General features: G+C 44.0%; 2 protein-coding genes across 2 annotated transcripts in view; both read right to left on the bottom strand.

The window, feature by feature from the left end:
• tgfbr2l (transforming growth factor beta receptor-like) overlaps positions 1-18,943 on the bottom strand; it is a 35,077-nt gene that overhangs the window by 842 nt on the left and 15,292 nt on the right. The window contains exons 2-8 of the mRNA XM_085765082.1: positions 18,011-18,158; positions 10,855-11,066; positions 8,855-9,128; positions 4,688-5,159; positions 2,243-2,380; positions 2,011-2,152; positions 41-225 (exon numbers count right to left, since the gene is read on the bottom strand). Coding sequence (XP_085621208.1) covers positions 41-225; positions 2,011-2,152; positions 2,243-2,380; positions 4,688-5,159; positions 8,855-9,128; positions 10,855-11,066; positions 18,011-18,158 — 1,571 coding nt within the window. The remainder of the gene's footprint in view (positions 1-40; positions 226-2,010; positions 2,153-2,242; positions 2,381-4,687; positions 5,160-8,854; positions 9,129-10,854; positions 11,067-18,010; positions 18,159-18,943) is intronic.
• Positions 12,141-14,059, bottom strand: LOC146965661 (E3 SUMO-protein ligase ZBED1-like). The gene is made up of 3 exons (XM_085766346.1): positions 13,221-14,059; positions 12,801-12,939; positions 12,141-12,566 (listed from the first exon to the last, which is right to left on the bottom strand). Exons 1-3 carry the CDS (start codon positions 14,057-14,059, stop codon positions 12,141-12,143), a joined length of 1,404 nt encoding a protein of 467 aa, XP_085622472.1.

The raw sequence follows: 18,943 nt of genomic DNA, 5'->3' as shown, positions 1-18,943 counted from the left end.
ATTTACATAACTTTATATTGTTGACCCAAATATAACGCACAATTGCAAAAGTGATTTTAACATAATGATAAGTGATGCAGCTGTTTAAGTGTCTGACCTGATGCTGTGTCCAGGCCGAGGGGATGTCAGGACGGCCGCGGTCCCTCAGCACCAAGTCCCTCATACTGTCCACACAGGGCTGCTCACACACCTTGGAGCCAAAGGCCGGCTCGTAGCTCTCCACCTCTGCACCACACACACACAAAGAAACATGTTACATTTACAAATACACACTATCCACCACTTTCCGGAGAATGACGCTGGGTGTCGCCATGACACCAATGGCGCCGGAATGGGGGGGGCCAAGGGGCCATTGGCCCCCCCACTTTACGGCCCTGCCCTGCTCTACCGGTCGCTGATCTCCATAGGCCGCTATCCCGGTTTCAATAATCCCACCGGTCCCACCCACATCAAATGAAATAAACCAGTAAAACACAGAAGAATCTTTCATTTTAAATCAAATCTAATGCTACTCTGTCTGTAGTGCAGCCCAGTAAATAGTCCCAATTCAAGTCTCTCCGGCCATATGGTGCCCCACTTGAATGCAGCTGAAAAGGTGAAAAGTAGCCGCTGTAGACTGATGCGCCACAGACCTGAGTGCTCATAAACTGTTACTTCGGCTTTTACGAAGGCTGATTTTCTGCTTGATCCATGATGATTAATTTACCTACAGAAAAACTAAATGCATGGTAAACGTAACATTACTAATATTTTAGAGATCTCAAATTCACAAATAATGTTTTCTATTATTAAAATTCTGATTAAAAATTGGGTCAGGTCCAACCACGGGGTTCTTTTATTTTTTATTTTTGCCGTGGTCCAGCTGAGAGACTGCTCGTGAGTCCGGCTGCATCAAGTCCAGGCTTCAACACCTGGATCGGACCGGGTCGAGTCTTTGAGAACCTAGCAGTTTATAGAAACTGCTCAAACGGGCTCTTTAAGAGGTGTTCACAACATTTTATTTGCTCAAACATGCAGCCAGACCAGCACAGGAGACCGGAATACACAGCTTTTTTTTTTTTTTTTGAGAAGTTACGGTATGGTCTGGGAGACGCTGGCAGGGGGGGGGGGGGTCTTACGCATTATGCTGGTATTACGCATAACGGCCGGACGCTACAATATGACTATTGCACCGACCGACAGTGTGTGTGTGTGTGTAAATCTATGCCCCGTAACAACCCAAACTCCATGGCCCCCCCACCTCTAAAATGAATCCGGCGCCGCTGCATGACACTCCATTCCACCGTTACTGTATTGTTGATAGCATAGACTGGTTGATAGACATTGGCCGTGATGACTTTATTTATAGTCATCACATAATTTTAATGAGAACAATACGGACGAGGTTTTAGCTTTATGTCACATTTTCACGTCACTATATCACCGTTGTGACTACTCTGATGTTTATGAAGTCTATAAAACGAATTGTTGAACAAACATTTTAGATTAGCTGGGCTAAGGGGTTTAGCAGTGTCTTAAATAACTCAATAAACGGTCCATGAAAAAAAAAAATTTTCCAGGGGATATCTTAGTTACAACATGACTGAGCTAACTGGAGTAGTTTCATGTCGTGTGCGACAACGGGAGGGTTTTAACAGCTGACGTCCTGCTGTTAGTTTGCTGCTGCTGTTAGCTGTCAGCAGCAGCAAAGCTAACAACTACGACAACCATGACTAATTACAAAAACGTGCACACAGAAATAGTAATGTTTGTTCAATAATTCGTTTTATAGACTTAACAAACATCAGATTTAGTCAAAACGGTTTTGGCAGCCCGGAGCCCCCATCGGTGGCTAACGCTACCAGTTATGTATGTTAGCCGCTAACGCTACCAGTTAGCCGCTCGCTGGAATGCTACTAAAACCGACTTCCGTTGTGGTGTGACGCAATGGATCATGGGAAAATAAAGTGGTGGATATGATCGTCCTTTGCTCCAAAAATATTTTTACAGCAACAACAGAAATGCTCCTACTTCCGATGGCGTGGCAGCGGGAGGCCATCTCCCACAAGACCAGAGCCATGGAGTAAACGTCCATCTGTTTGAAGGCCTCGAGGTCCTCCAGGTTCACCCTGGACTCTAGCACCTCAGGAGCCATGTAGCGAGCTGTCCCCACCTGGACTGGGCAAAACAGGAGGGTTTAGTCAAAATGACAACATCAAAGTCACACTGAAGTTCTTCAGACCGACCGACCTGAGCAGTTTACCTGTCCACTGTTGGCGAAGTCGTCCACAGTGAGGGAGAGATCCAATCTCAAGGCCAGACCAAAGTCACAGAGAGCGCACTCCTTCCTGCTCTTCACCACAATGTTGCTGCTCTTCAGGTCCCGATGGGCAACGGGCACCTGCAGCAACACACACAACCAGCAACAAGCCCTGTCAACAAGCTCAAATCCATCCTGAGATGAGACTACCGGACCTGAAGCGGATCTACATCAGCATCGTTACAAGAGACGTGATGAAAACCTGTGCCGTGTCTCAGTTCCAATACTTCTTTACTTTAACTTGCACAAACTATTTGGAGTGTGTAAGTGTGTTCACACTGACAAGCAGTGGTGGACAGTAACGGAGTAAATTTACTTAAGTACATCCAGAAGATTTGTACTTTACTTGAGTATTAGATTTATTTGGTACTTATTACTCTTACTTGAATACATTTCCAAGACAAATATTTTTACTTTTACTCGAGTTAATTTCTAGGAAGTGCTGAAAAGTACTGGTTACTTTCAGGTCTGCTCTTTTTTTTCTAAAATCCTATTGGACACAAGCTGTGTTTGTCAGAGAAGGAAACCCTAACCCCTAAAAGCAGCACATCAGTGCAGCTGCTTTCAAAGAGTTCATTCTCACTAACAAGAGTTAAAAGCTCCTTACATTCATTTAGAAACAATTAGAGTCATTCATTGATGTGAAGAATAAGACATTTACTCTGACTTTGACTTTGACTTTAAGTAAATTTAAAAGCATGTACTTTTGGATACTTAAGTACCTTTAAAAGCAAGTACTTTTTTACTCTTACTCGAGTAACATGTCGACTGAGCTACTTTTACTTGTAACGGAGTAAATTTTGACCAGTAGTATTTGTACTCTTACTCAAGTACTGGGGTTGAGTACTCTGTCCATCTCTGCTGACAAGTATGTCAAAACACAGTGTCCTGTAAGAACCTGGATGGTGCACTTGTACCAGGCAAAAAGTGGAGTGTGGAACGACAGACACTTCCCACCTTCAATGAACGACAGTATTCCAGATTTGAGACAACACTAACGGCCGAATTTTGCGTACTAAAGAAGTAAGTACATAGTGTAGATAGTATACTAGATCAGTGGTTCTCAACCTTTTGTACATCAAGGACCCTAAATTGACACAAATTAGACCACGGACCCCCATTGGACCAAATTTAGAAGTTAACACCAGAAATACACAAATATTTGTTCTGAGACTGAAGAACATTACTTTTTTATACTTTTAAATTAGGGCCAATGGCGTGAATTTTTGGAAATATTATAGGAAAATTTCTGGAAAAAAGTGGTTCAATTTCTCCAAAAACATTTAAACATTTCTAGGAAGAAGTGGTTAAAATTCTCAAAAAAAAGTAAAAAAAAAATATATATATATATATATATATATATATAAGAAGGGCCTCCTGCAGACGGCACCATCATGGGAGATGAGGGTGGACCTGGGAAAGAAACTACATTTTCCCCAGGTTGTCCAAACCTCCCTGAGGCCCGACATAGTCATCTGTTTCTGAGGAAGCCAAGGAGATCATCCTGATTGAACTGACGGTCTCTTGGGAAGACGGATGTGTTGAGGCCTCAGAGAGAAAAGCCACAAAGTACCAGGACCTGGTTCAACAATGCAGGGACAAAGGATGGCAGGCCTGGCTATTCCCAGTCGAGGTTGGGTGCAGGGGCTTCCCTGCACAGTCCGTGTGGAAGACACTCACGGCTCTGGGGATAGCAGGAAGGGAGAGGAAGACAGCCGCCCGTAGGTTGGGGGAGGCAGCTGAGAGAGCCTCTTGCTGGGTTTGGAGTAGGAGGGAGGAGTTAAGTTGGGGGCCAGGAGAAGATGGGCAGTGACTGGCCATCACTGCCGACCCGCCAACTGGAGGGCGTTGTGGTTGAGGGTTGAAACGCCCAATGACAGTTGGACGCCACCTGATGACATCTTCTCCTGGCTGAAAGCTGCAGTCATGTTTCAAGTGACTGAAGGAGGTGGCAGTTGGTTGTATTTAATAGGTATATATATATATATATTTCTTTTAAAAAAAGTGGTAAAAAAAAGTGGTAAAATTTCTCGTAAAAAATGTTCAAAATAAAAACAAAAAAGTTTTTAAAAAATCTAGAAAAAGTGGTAAAATAAAAAAAAAAGAAACTTCTAGAAAAAAGTGGTACAATTTCTCGTAAAAAAAAAAATTCAAAATAAGAAAGTAAAAATTTTCTAGAAAAAGTGGTAAAAAAAAAAAAAAATGAAATAAAAACTTCGAGAAAAAAGTGGTAAATTTTCAAGAAATAAATTGGGGACCCCCTTCAGATCTCTCAAGGACCCCTAGGGGTCCCCGGACCCCACGTTGAGAATTGACAGTGTAGTAAGTATTCAAATTGAGACACAGCTCTGGATTTGCAGAGATGGTGCTTGTTTGGTGGTTGTTTACCTTTGGTATCCCGATGGGTGTCGTGTCGCTGTGGAGATGAGCTAGCCCTTTAGCAATGCTGCCTGCCATGGCAACAAGCTCCTCCCAGCTCAGCATGTTTGTTGTGAGGAAGTCCTGCAGGTTCCCCAGGCTGTGATAGGCCAAAACCAGCCAGTACGTCCCGAGGGCGTGGCCGGGCGGACCCCTCTCCTCCGCTGCCAGGAACTGCACCACGTTTTCATGCTCCAGTTTGGGATCTGAGAAGATGGAGCACTCGTTTCTCCACGAGGCATACTCCACCGCCGGGAACACCTTCACCGCCACGGTCTCGTAACTGTTGACTCCGCCTTTGTCGCCCTGAAGGAGGCGAGCTCTCCACACCTCGGCGAAGCGCCCCTTCCCCACCAGGGCCTCCAGCTTGATGGGCAGAGGTTCAGACATTTGTCCTCTCCAATCTGTAATGATGTCATTGTTGAGAGATGACACCTTTGTTTAGTTTATTTAGATCCCCATTAGCTTTTGCCACCACGCAGCAGCTATTCTTCCTGGGGTCTTTTCATCATAATAAATGACAAATACAAACTATTAACACGCAACACATTAATACATAAAACAAAAAATACATACAGAAAACACATACTCAATAGACCGAATAGACCGTTTACATTCTACTTCCGGGTAGAAAACCAGCACGTAATGTGAATGAGATCAATACTAACTAACCAGAGTTTAGCTATATATCATATTTTTCACACCCTATCACCGTTAAGACAAATCTGAAATGATTGAAGAAACATTACTATTTCTGTGTGTGTGTTTTGTGTTGCTATGTGTTGTATTTATTCAGTTTGGGGGAATCACGGTGTCTAGAAAGCATCAGTGGCTGCAGCTGACAGGGACAGCTAACGGTAGCTAAGCTAACCGCAGTAGCTAAGCTGACGGCGGTAGCTAAGCTAACCGCAGTAGCTAAGCTAACGGCGGTAGCTAAGCTAACAGCAGGACGTCAGCTGTTAAAACCCTCCCGTTGTGGGACACGACATGAAACTACTCCAGTTAGCTCAGTCATGTTGGAACTCAGATATCCGCTGGAGAAAATATTTTTTTATGGAGCGTTTATTGAGTCACTGAGTTATTAAAGTTAAACAGCTAGCTAACCGTTAGCTCGGCTAATCTATGATAGCCATGACTAATTACAAAAATGTGCACACATAAATAGTAATGTTTGTCCAATCATTGGTTTTATAGACTTTACAAACATCAGATTAGTCTAAACGGCGATATAGTAACATGAAAAATTTGATATAGTGAAACTCTCGTCCGTCACTATTGTTCTCATGCTGGTTTTCTACCCGGAAGTAGTTGTAAACAACAAGGCGATTCGTCCTATACATACACATACAAAACAAAACATCCAAGACAAACACTTAACATATGTTACCCGCTCCTACATTGAATCACCACACAACAAGGATACCAGGACCCAATTTACAAATATAGGCCACTAATGGTCAAAATTGCGATAAAAATAATAATCTCTTAATTTCATTTTAAAACTAACTGTGTGGAGTTTTTCTATTTTTCAGACATGTTATTTTGTCTCCTGCTATTTTACATTATTGGGAGTTCATAGCGCCCTCTAGCGGCGACATTACACCTAGTGTTTCTTCTTCGGTGGTTATCATTACTGTGACTCAGTTTGACCGGTGAAGCTGAGCTGGTGAGATGTGTATAAAGTGATGCAACTTGTGTTAAATATCATAAATGACCATTAAGGTAGTAATGTTGTTTGTGTTTTCCAGTTGATTACCTGCTGATACTACTGTTTCTACCGACGGCACAATCACTGTCTAAGTGCCAAGAGAAAAGCATGTGTGGAGTTGCTAATGAAGATAAATAAACACGTGAAAAGACAGAAATTGCGTCGGAGCTGAGTGTGACACTGTCTCGCCGGTCAAGCACACCCCGTGCGGTGGGATTTATTAAGTTAACACAGTTAGGTAAAAAAAAAAACGTGCACTAACCATGTTTCTTTGTTGTATAACATAATTCGGCGTTAGCGTTAAGGCCTTTGCACACTGAGTCCGTTTTTTCCGTCCGAAATTGCCGCACGTCGAAAAATAAATTTGACCTCATGTTGTATCGATCATGTTTACACACCGAGTCCGAAACTTTCGTCCGTCATTAAAGTTTTCGGAACAGGTTCGATTTAATGCGTTTTTTGCATCCGTGAAAAGCCTTTTGACCAATCACATCAGAGTTTAGAGGCTGGAGAGGGAGAGTGGGAGGGGGGATCACCGCTGAGTGGGTGTGTGTGTCTGTGTGCGTGCGTGCGCCAGCCGCTGTTCACGTGTGTCTGTGTGTGTGTGTGTCTGTGTGTGTGCGTGCGCCAGCCCCTGTTCAGGATCATGGAAATTGACCGTCTTCTGTTTACTGTGTGAGCTAATAATCAATATCTTTCAAACTGGACCACTGATATCCTGAAATAAACTGTTCATAACAAGCAGCAGATCCTCTACTGGCTCCTCTCAGGATGGACAATTTTTCTCTTTTATTTCTCAACAAGTGAGAGAACCACAAAGTGCATCACTGCGTGACGATTTTTGTCTCCCTCTCCGAAATTTGGAACACAAAATAAAAACGCATGCGAATAAAACGCAACGGACTCAGTGTGCAAGGAGCCTGTGTGTAACGTTTTTTGTCGGATGACGGATACTAGTGCTGGGCGGTATACCGGTTCATAGCCTACCGAATACCGGTGATTTTTTTTTTTATGATATGAATTATTATTATTATTATACCCCAATACCGGTGAGTGTGTAGCGTACAAAACGTTGGGAACACAGAGCGGCGGAACGTCGCGCCGCGGGACATTGTTTGAGAGGGGGACTGTTTTGCAGTTGTACCAAACAAGCTGCATGCCTGGGTTGAGCTGGTGAATAACATGTACGGAGAAAATGTCACAGCCACAGAGGAACTACTTCGGCTTTTAAAAAACAAATCTCACGCTGATCAAACAACCATAATCTGTAAATGTTTTTTTTTTTACTTCACCGAGTCCCCCCACACCAGATGGTTTAACCCGGAGTCGGGGTTGACGTGAAGCAGCAGCAGCGCTGCTAAACCACGGAGGGATAAGTGATAAAAAAATAAAAAATAAAAATAAACGGCGAAACCAGCGCCGGTAAAATCCCGACAATATTCAGACAAATTTGTGATGAAGGGATTCACATCCACGAGTTGCAACCCACTCGAGCCATCGTGTTTGTTTTTTCTTCTGTGTGGAGAAGTTAGCAAACAGTGGCATGAAGCTGGCTCATCTCCAGACGCATCTCAACACAAAATGCACGTCATGTCGGTGAGCCTCCTGACTGCTTCATGAGGAAACTTTATGAATTCAGGTTGGTGTTACATGAGATTTTAAACGACAGCATCAAAGTGATCAACTTCATAAAGTCAAGGCCGCTAATGCAGGTGTGTTTCACTGCCTCAGTTAACACAGACAGAGAGAAGTCCTCTGGCTCTCAACCTGTTGTTATGATCTGAAGCCACACCTCTGATTGAGCACAGTCCCCTCATGCCACCGTGTTGCAGGACAACTGACTTTCAAAGCAGTAGCCCTACTGTCTGGACTTTTTTTGTGTGTGAAGAAATGTTTATTTGATGTCATGAATTCCTTTTGAGAACAGATATTTATTAGATAGCATTTTAGATTGATGATTATTCTCACGTGCAAAAATCTTTATATGTAGTCAAGTTGATTTTTGTTTAGTCGGTATTATATTAATAAAGGCTTCTGTATTTTGACTGCAACAGTCATACATTCTGATTCCTTCACCTCAATACAGTTATGAGTGCCACTGCCACCTCTTTGTGAACAGCAGCATTTTGTGGGACCATTCAAACCTGTGTTAATACTAGTCTGGCTACTAATGTTCTTCGACAATATTCACTCCTCGTGACAGTAAAATAGGTCATTCTAAGCCAATTTACTGCAGTAATTATTCTCTAAATTATTAGAAAATGGGGTTAACACCCAGTCATGCATGAAAAAAAAAATACCGTCAAATACCGTGAAACCGATATAATTATGAAAAATACCGTGATATACATTTTTGGTCATACCGCCCAGCTCTAACAGATACGAAAAACCAATGCGAAAAAAACGGAGTCAGTGTGCAAAGACCTTTAGAGTCCTCCTCCCTTTGACATCCAGGACCCATCACTCCTCCTCCTCCTCCTCGGCCGTCCACCCCCAGGCCTCCACAGGGCAGATCCAGAGCCTGGTAGAGCTCCGGGGTGCGCTTGGTGGGCCAGTCGGGGCGTGCCGGCGGGCCGGGTTTGTCTGAACGGTGCGTACGGTAGAAGTAGAAGGCGGTGGCGGCGATGACAGCCACGAGGATGGGAGGCACCAAGCTGACGACCACCACCGGGATCACGTCTTTACTCTGCAGCTTGAAGAAGCCTGAGGCACCGGAGAGGAGATACTGAAGATACTGAAGATACTGACATCCATCCATTCAACCATCATCCATCCATCCATTCAACCATCATCCATCCATCCATCCATCCATCCATCCATCCATCCATCCATCCATCCATCTGTCCATCCATCCATTAACCCATCCATCCATCCATCCATCCATTCAACCATCATCCATCCATCCATCCATCCATTCATCCATCCATTCATTCATCCATCCATCCATCTGTCCATCCATCCATTAACCCATCCATCCATCCATCCATCCATCCATTCTACCATCATCCATCCATCAATCCATCCATCCATTCTTTCATTAAACCATTCATCCATCCATCCATTCATTCAACCATCATCCACCCATCAAACCATCCATCCATCAAACCATTCACCCATTCAGCCATCCAATAATTCATCCATCCATCCATTAACCCATTCAGCCATTCATTCATTCATCCATCCATCCATTAACCCATTCATCCATCCATCTGTCCGTCCATCCATCCATCCATCCATTCAACCACCATCCTTCCATCCATCTATTAAACCATTCATCCATCCATCCATCCATCCATCCATCCATCCACCATCCTTCCATCCATCTATTAAACCATTCATCCATCCATCCATCCATCCATCCATCCATCCATCCATCCATCCATCCATTCTTTCATTAAACCATTCATCCATCCATCCATTCATTCAACCATCATCCACCCATCAAACCACCCATCCATCAAACCATTCACCCATTCAGCCATTCATTCATTCATCCATCCATCCATCCATTAACCCATTCAGCCATTCATTCATTCATCCATCCATCCATTAACCCATTCATCCATCCATCCATCTGTCCGTCCATCCATCCATCCATCCATCCATTCAACCACAATCCTTCCATCCATCTATTAAACCATCCATCCATTCATCCATCCACCAAACCATCCATCCACCTAAGCATCCATCCATATTCATCCATCCATCCATTCAACCATCATCCATCCATCCATCCATTAAACCATTCACCCATCCATCCATCCATCCATCCATCCAACTATCATCCATCCATTAACCCAATCAACCATCCATCCATCCATTCAACCACCATCCTTCCATCCATCTATTATAAACCATCTATCCATTCATCCATCTAAGCATCCATCCATATTCATCCATCCATCCATCCATCATCCATCCATTAAACCATTCACCCATTCAACCATCCATCCATTCATCCATCCATCCATCAAACCATCCATCCATATTCATCCATCCATCCATCTATCCATCCATCCATCCATCCATCCATCCATCCATCCATCCATCAAAGCATCCATCCATTCATCCATCCATCCAAGCATCCATCCATCCATCCATCCACCCATCCATCTATTCATCCATCCATCCATCCAACTATTCATCCATCCATCCATCCATCCATCCATCCATCCATCCATCCATCCATCAAAGCATCCATCCATTCATCCATCCATCCAAGCATCCATCCATCCATCCACCCATCCATCTATCCATCCATCATCCATCCATAAGCATCCATCCATCCACCCATCCATCTATCCATCCATCATCCGTAAATCCATTCAACCACCATCCTTCCATCCATCTATTAAACCATCCATCCATTCATCCATCCACCTAAGCATCCATCCATATTCATCCATCCATCCATCATCCATCCCCTCACCATTAGCTCCCTTGTTGAAGATCAGTTTGTCGTTACACTCGTGTTCTCCGTGGCAACCACAGACCATCATGGCTCCGTCGTCTGCCGGCTGTGGGACCATGTGACACTCTCTGGAGGTGAAGTTCAGCAGCAGGCCGGGGTCGACGCCCTCGAGAGGCAGAGCTGGATGATGGCACATCGTGTGTACTGTCATTGTGTCGTTGGTTTTCCTCCTGAGAAAGAGGAGAAACACAAACACGGTGATCGGTGAAACTAATGAAACACATGTGGTCTGAGTTTAAAGGGATAGTAGCATTTTTTAAAAAGTGTGGTTGTATGATCTACAAATAGCCCCTAAGTACTTTAATTGCAGTAGAAGACTCTCTGCACTCCTCCCGTTAGCAATGCCAGCCCATAATAGCCCTGCCCAAGATTTACAACATACAGTGTTGTGAACAGACCCAAAGAAACGGCCGATTTTCACGGCCTAAAAGAGGTTTTACCTGAAAAAAAAAGTTGGTTAGGTCCAAATAAAAACTGCGTTTTTCCTGCAGTTTGAAGGGCTGGAAAAAATTGTATTATAGTGAACAATGGAACTGTGTTTTTTTTTTCAGGTAAAACCTCTTTTAGGCCGTGAAAATAGGCCGTTTCTTTGGGTCTGTTCACAACACTGTATGTTGTAAATCTCTGGGCAGGGCTATTATGGGCTGGCATTGCTAACGGGAGGAGTGCAGAGAGTCTTCTACTGCAATTAAAGTACTTAGGGGTAGGGCTGGGTATCATGGCCAATTTCCTAAATCGATTCGATTTCGATTCTTAAGGTTTTAAATCGATTAATCACGATTCGATTCGATTCGATTCGATTCTATTCGAATCGATTCGAATCGATTCAATCTGCTCTTAAATAATGAAAATGGCTCAACTGTGTTGCAAAATACACATGACTTTATTTTTTCTCTTCAGGTTTAAAGTGCAGACTTGAATTAAATTTGACAGTTCATATTAACTGTAAACAAAACTGTCAAGTTTCAATAGTGCAAGTGACAGTACTTGAACAACAAATTGCATAAAGGCATTGTTTAAGTGCAAAATAATATTAACAAAACTAAAAGTACAATTAACCTCTCTCAAGTCAAGTCCTGTTACTTTGTAAATTTGACAGTTCACACTTGTTAACTGTAAACAAAACTGTCTTACTGTAAATCTCTAAAGTGCAATTGAAAGTGTACTGCAAATTGCAGCAAATTGCATTGTTTAAGTGAAAAAATAATTTCAACAAAACTAAAAGACAGTTAACTTAAACTGTCTCACTTAGAGACTGAGAGATTCTTGTTGAGAAAAATGAGCTCATTGACGTGTTCTGGGGTGATGCAGCTCCTTTTGGCAGTGACAATATCACCCGCAGTGGAAAACACCCTCTCCGACGCAACACTGGTCCCTGGGACTGAGAGGTAGTGCTTTGCCAGGCGAGCCAACAGTGGATACTCTTTTTCTTTTGCCCTCCACCAGGTCAGAGGGCTTTCATTCAGCCCAGCAGGTTGTTCTGCCCTGTATCTTCTGATTTCATCTTCAGCCCTCTTTGCTGGAGTTTTCTGTCCATCTCCCTTTACTGGTGGCGAGTAGACTGCCCCAAGGAGGGACTCCAAGGTGCTGGATTTCTTGGGCTTCTTGGGCAAAGTCGCTTCCCCCATCTCCTCAGTTCCTTCATCAGCATCATTACCATCAGTATCTTGCTGTTGAATAAGACAGAAAAAAGAAAAATACAGAAATAAATAAATAGATTTAAAATCATTTATGAACTCTTTTAAATTACGGTATATAATATTCCTAAAATCCAATAGAGAATATTTTAATTGATTGAAACTCATTTATGAACTCTTTTAAATTATATAATGTTCCATAATCCAATAGAGAATCTTTTAATTGATTGAAAATAATGTATTTATTTATTCATTTTAAATACTTACATCAGGTGCAGCAGTGGCAGCCTCAGCCTGCAGTTTGGAGAAGGTATCATCTTGCTCTTCAGCAGACAGGGATGGTAGGGCCTTAAAGCGAGGGTCCAGCGCTGTCGCTGCATACAATGTCTCCTTCTTTGCATCATATCTTTAAGACATTTCACAAATTATTTTTTTCATCACAGTATGAGGATAAACATGGCATTGATACAATATACAATCTCACACACACAAACAAAAAGGATGATAAATTATTAACTGCTACAAGATCAGTAAAATGAGAAGAAAATGTACATGTAAATACAAAACTTTGCTTTTGTAATGTTTTGATTTGGCCTACCACTGACTATTGCATACACACATACACACACACAAACACAGAGAGAGAGAGAGAGAGAGAGAGAAAAAGAGAGAGAGAGCTTAGCATACCTTGTCCTCAAGTTGTTCTTTACAGCAGCCTTTAAGTCCCTCACCACGGTGGAATCTTCCTGGCTGGGGGTCAAGGCTTCCTGCAGCAGGGCGAGAAGTGGTGCGATGACGGACAGTGTTGGTTGCTTGTCCTCTGACATTGCCAGTGTAGCTTCTTTCATTGGTTTCAAGGTCCGCACCAAATCTTCGGCAATCGTTACATCTTCTTCTGTTAACGTGCACAGATCTTTTTCATTCCTACGCACGTCTTGTGAAAGGAGAGTTGCAGAGATAGCTGGCTGTTGTTCTAAAAAGCGCTCCAGCATCTCCAGTGCGCTATTCCACCTAGTCACGACGTCTAGTGTTAGCTTATGCGCTGGCAGTTGAAGCAGCTTCTGTTTTTCTTTTAGTATGTGGTTTGCCGTCGTACTCCGGTGAAAGAACGTTGCTATACGCCTCACTCGAGCAAGCAGACGTGACACGGCTGGGATTTTTAGACCTGCTTGTGATGCTAAGTTCAGTGTGTGCGCGAAGCACCCGATGTGCATCAGCTGCATTATGTCCACCGCACGCACCATATTTGCAGCGTTGTCCGTCACGACTGCTGGGTCTTTGCTGGTCAGCCCCCACTCCTGTATGGCCCTCGTCAACATATCAGCTAAATTAACAGCGGTGTGGCTTGTGAGAACCTCGGTGGTCTGTAGCACATGAGACATGAGGCACCACTCCGTGTCAATGTAGTGAGATGTCACCGTTAGGTAGGACTGCGTTGACAGTGATGTCCAGGTGTCACACGTGATAGCGACTCTTTCTGCTGACTGCATTTTCATTCGTATGTCGTCTTTCACACATGTATACATCATGGGGATAACAGTTTCAGTCAGATGTTTACGTTGCACCATAACGTAGTGTGGTTCGAGCACCTGAAGCAGCCGCCTGAAGCCTTCATTTTCCACTACCGAGTACGGGCGTAAATCTTTGCAAACAAACGTTGCGATGGCCTCTGTTATCTTTACGGCCCGCGGAGACTCGGGTGGTAATGTTAAGAGGTCCCTCAGCTTCTTTTGTTTTGCCCCGGACGGCTTGTTGTCGGAAGCTAACGTACTTAGCGTAGTGTGGTACCTCGTCAAGTGGCTTCTGAGGTTTGTAGTATTTCTACAATAACTGAGCTCCGCTTGGCATATTTTGCATACAACCTTGGTTTTATCCAGCTCGTTGTCCTTTGTTGGTTTAAATGTGAAATGATTCCAGACGTCAGACTTCAGATGGGACGGCTTGCTGAGCGGTGTTTTACCTGCCTCAGCCATTTTGTGTATGCGCGCTTGAACGTCAACCTGACGTAACTGCGCTCAGTGCGCTGCGGCTTCATCACGCACGAGACTACTGGGGGAGGAAAATCAATCTCATGTGTGCACCATGGATGTATTATATCGTGCACCAGCATACTTTGTATTGTATTGTATTCATATGAACCTGTATGTGAAGTTTGAAAAAAAAAAAAAAATCGATCTCACGCCCTGTGAATCGATACTACAAAATTTAAATGAAATCGATCCAAAATCGATTAAATCGATTTTTTTACCCAGCCCTACTTAGGGGCTATTTGGAGATCATACAACCCCACAACAAATGCTACTATCCCTTTAAAACGTCTCTGACAGTGAAGGAGGGTCGGGCTCTGAGGGCAGGAGGCGGAGCCAGTTACTCAGGGCAACAGTGACTGTGTAGGGATACTAGTGACTCGCTGTGGTTAGCAAGACCATGATTACAGTGAACCTCAGACTGTTTTCTGTGTGATCGTGAAAAACATGTGTGCGGCGCTTTGTTGTGACATCACAAAGTGACAGGAAGTCCTGACGGCTGGTTTTAAGGCTCAGTTTCTGAATACAGGCTGTGTGCATTTCTCTGTGGACTGAGGCTTTGATACTTTCACAGTATTAATATAGAACCTAGAGCTGCTTTATAATCACACTACACATGGACATCTACCTTTATACTGTATGGAGCTTTAACACAAACATCTACCTTTATACTGTATGGAGCTTTAACACAAACATCTACCTTTATACTGTATGGAGCTTTAACACAAACATAAACATCTCTCGGTTGTGGGTTTGAACCCAGGTTTAAAGATCCCTTCTCTTGTTTCGTGAACAGTCTGAGCAGCTCCCTGATCATCACTTGTCAACTTTGACCTGAATAAACTGCTGTTTTCTCCTCCTCCTCCTCTCCGTCACTCCTTCTTATCACTGGTTTCCTGCAGAGCGCTGGGAGGGTCGGTTGGCCTGACGTGAACAGGAAATGAGAGGGGTGCAGCGAGGGGGGATCCCGGCCTCGCTGCTGTTATCCAAACAAAAGCACGAATCAGCAGAAAGTTTCTGTTCCCGGAGAAAGCGACGCAGAGGGAGGAGGAGGAGAAGGAGAAGGAGAAGGAGGCGAGGGTCTGAAGCTCCTCAGCATAAAACCACCATAAAAAACAACCCAGAGGAAAGACATTTGTCTTGTTTGTGACACAGTGGGAGGTCTGAAGCATCTTTATGAGACATTCTGGCTTCATGTTGCATTTTATTTGTTCTCTCATTGATTCAGCCCAGAACAGAGGAGGACAGAGGAGGTTAGAGGAGATTAGAGGAAGACAGAGAGGACAGAGGACAGAGATGAGGCTAGAAGAGGACAGAGCGGAGGACAGAGGAGGTTAGAGGAGGACAGAGAAGGACAGAGGACAGAGATGAGGTTAGAAGAGGACAGAGGAGGTTAGAGGAGGACAGAGAGGAGGAGACTCTGTCACTGAGACAGGAGACGAATCAAAACCATAGACTGTAAAAACATGGCCATAGCATCCGTGACGTCCCCCATTGGTTTTGGGGAGTCGTTTTTGTGACTCCAATATGGCGGCCTGAACAGCGCCATGTTGGATTGGCCGGCCGAGGGGATTGCAGTTTGTTGAACGAGGAAGTGACTTCACTTCTCAGACCCACAACTGCCCCCTTAATCAAAACACAGACCATGGACAAACTTTCCTCATTCCTACACATTATACCTTTAACCATAGGCGGCGCTAGGGCAGAAGGAATGGGGAAGCTACGGGACAAAAAAAAAAAAGAAAAAGAAAAAAAAGTCTTTACCCAGGCAGATATACTGTAGCCTATATAGTTTTGATGTTCATCAAACTGAGATGCAGCAGAATGATTCCTTTCATTCTCTACTTGTTTTTTTGTTGTTGTTTTTTTTTTGCTTTTGTAGTGGCCCATAATTAACCTAATCAATGTTCTTACCCTAAGCAGCACGCCACGGGGCGTTTGTGTCATATTTTTCAACTATTTCTTCAGGTTTAAATCCTCTTAGTTGTCGCTCTCGATGTACAGAAGCAACAGAGTTGACAGTATCTGCTGTGCCATTGTCCTCATCCAGTTGCGCAACTGCTGTGAGAATGTGCGCTCACACAGGTGTCCAGAGGTAGGCCGGTGACTGGAGGAGGGAGGCAGCAGGTGTCCGGGCGGTCGGGGCTGCTGTCTGGACGTAACTTAGGCCAGTGACTGGAGGAGGGTGTGCGCAGGTGTTCGGGGGGGCGCGGCTGTCCGGAGGTAGACCGGTGACTCGCGGGCAGTGGCCGGTATCCGGGGGGGGGCAGCCGGTGTCATCATGGAGGCCAGTGGCAGGAGAGAAGGCGGCAGCCGGTCGTGGAAGCATCGTGGTCGGCTTCATTGCTGCTGCTTCATGGGACTCTCGGACTCGTCAATTTTGATATTCAAAAACCTTCTAATGTCCGTTTTACCGGGCTTTTTTCTTTTAATTTCGCTGGACTGTCAGTGACTAGCATAGCGAGGCAAAGGGGTAAGCTTCTACGCTGCGCGTTGTAGCTACGCCGTGTGTACTTAATGACGCAGGTAACCAGTCAAATACCACTGAAATAAAAAATAAATAAACCATCGACATAGATAATACTTTAAAAATGTGTGTTTTAATGTATTTCCCACCTCTTTCTAAAATATAATTTAAAAACAACAACGAAAAAAAAAACATTATTTTATTTTTTCATTTTATTATTTGTGATGATTCATTTTCTGTGACAATCTAGGGGAAGCTAAGCTTCCCTTAGCCTATTGATAGCGCCGCCTATGCCTTTAACCTTTGACCTTTAACCACTAAAAGTCCTGAAGCTCCTTGGCAGGAAGGACGGAGAGACAACGGCCTTTCATCTGAAGCTGCTCTGTTCTCAACCAAACAGACAACGATTGAAGAACTATCAGAGAAATGAACTTCCTGTCTAATGGTGCGTTCATTACAACTCGGAGGTCGGGATTCCCAACTCGGAAATTTCCGACTTCCGACATCATTGTGTTCACGCTGCAGGAACTCGGAAGAGAAAAAACATGGATACCTGAAGGAAGTTTGGCGTATTGTGGCTCAGTGCACATAATGTTATGGCATTGATAACAGTTAAACATTATTTCCGTCACATACGAGGAACACAATTTCACACAATACAACAATCACAGCTTAATATAAACGTATTTCATATCGGCTACTGCAATAATACACAAAAAATATGCATTCAAACCTCAACAAATAACTTAAAATGTCTAAATTCTAACCGTTTAAGACGAGGGCATGACGCCATGTTTTGATGTTGTCGTGACGTCAAGTCGGAAAGTCGGAGCTCTGAAATGATACCTGAGTTTCCGACTTGTAATTTCCAATTTTTTCCTGTTCAATTCATTTTTTACAACTCGGAGCTCGTTTTTCTCCAACTTCCGAGTTGTCTTGAACGCAGCATAAGCCCCGCCCACAGCCAGGCACGGTCCACTCACCAGACAGCGATGCAGATCTCCTCGGTGACGGTGCAGAAGGACGACAGGGTGCAGTTGCTCATGCAGACGCTGTCCTTGCACACGGGACTGGAGCCCTCGCACCACTTACACAGGTTGAAGCTCAGGTGGCTCAGGGGCCGCGCCACACCTACACACACACACACACAGATATATGAGGTGAGTTTAACTTCCTGGTTTCAGTGGGTGGAGCCATGACAATGCTGTGATGTCATGACCACGTCTGTAACATCCAGAAGATACTGAAGACTGACATCCATCCATCCATCCATCCAATAGCCGGGCGGTACCCAAAGTGCTTTACATCAAAGCAATAAGATAATACATCAAAACAATACATGAAAACACAAGAAAGTGCCACAGTGCTGCAAGAAGACACAAGAAAGTGCTACTAGTGCTGCAGCGTGTTAAAGGCCCTCTAAAAGTGCATACAGCAAAATAAAAACAGGCAAAATAGGTACATAATAAGAACAGCACTTCCCTAGTCAGAGTTAAAAGCTAATCTAAAAAAGTGCGTCTTTAGCTTCGATTTAAAAAGGCTGAGGTCAGTAATGGTGCGAATGTCGGGTGGCAGTCTGTTCCACAGCCTGGGAGCTGCAACAGCAAAAGAGCGATCGCCCCACTGTTTGTATCTCGACCTTGGGACCTCTAACAGAAGCTGGCCAGAAGAACGGAGGGCCCTGCCATGATCGCCGTCAGTTAAAATCTCTGACAGGTAGGAGGGAGCCAGGCCATTTATGGCGTAAAAAACAAACAATAAAAGTTTAAAATCAATTCTAAAACAAACAGGAAGCCAGTGGAGAGACGACAGCACAGGGGTAATGTGTTCACGCCTGGACGTGCCTGTTAAAAATCGTGCAGCAGTGTTCTGAACGAGTTGAAGACGCGAGATTAGGCCAACATAAAGTGCGTTAC

Source organism: Trachurus japonicus, chromosome 21 (assembly GCF_045865225.1).
Source record: "Trachurus japonicus isolate A0001 chromosome 21, Traja_1.0".
In the NCBI taxonomy this organism is placed as follows: domain Eukaryota; kingdom Metazoa; phylum Chordata; class Actinopteri; order Carangiformes; family Carangidae; genus Trachurus; species Trachurus japonicus.
This window is presented reverse-complemented; position numbering and strand designations above follow the sequence as displayed.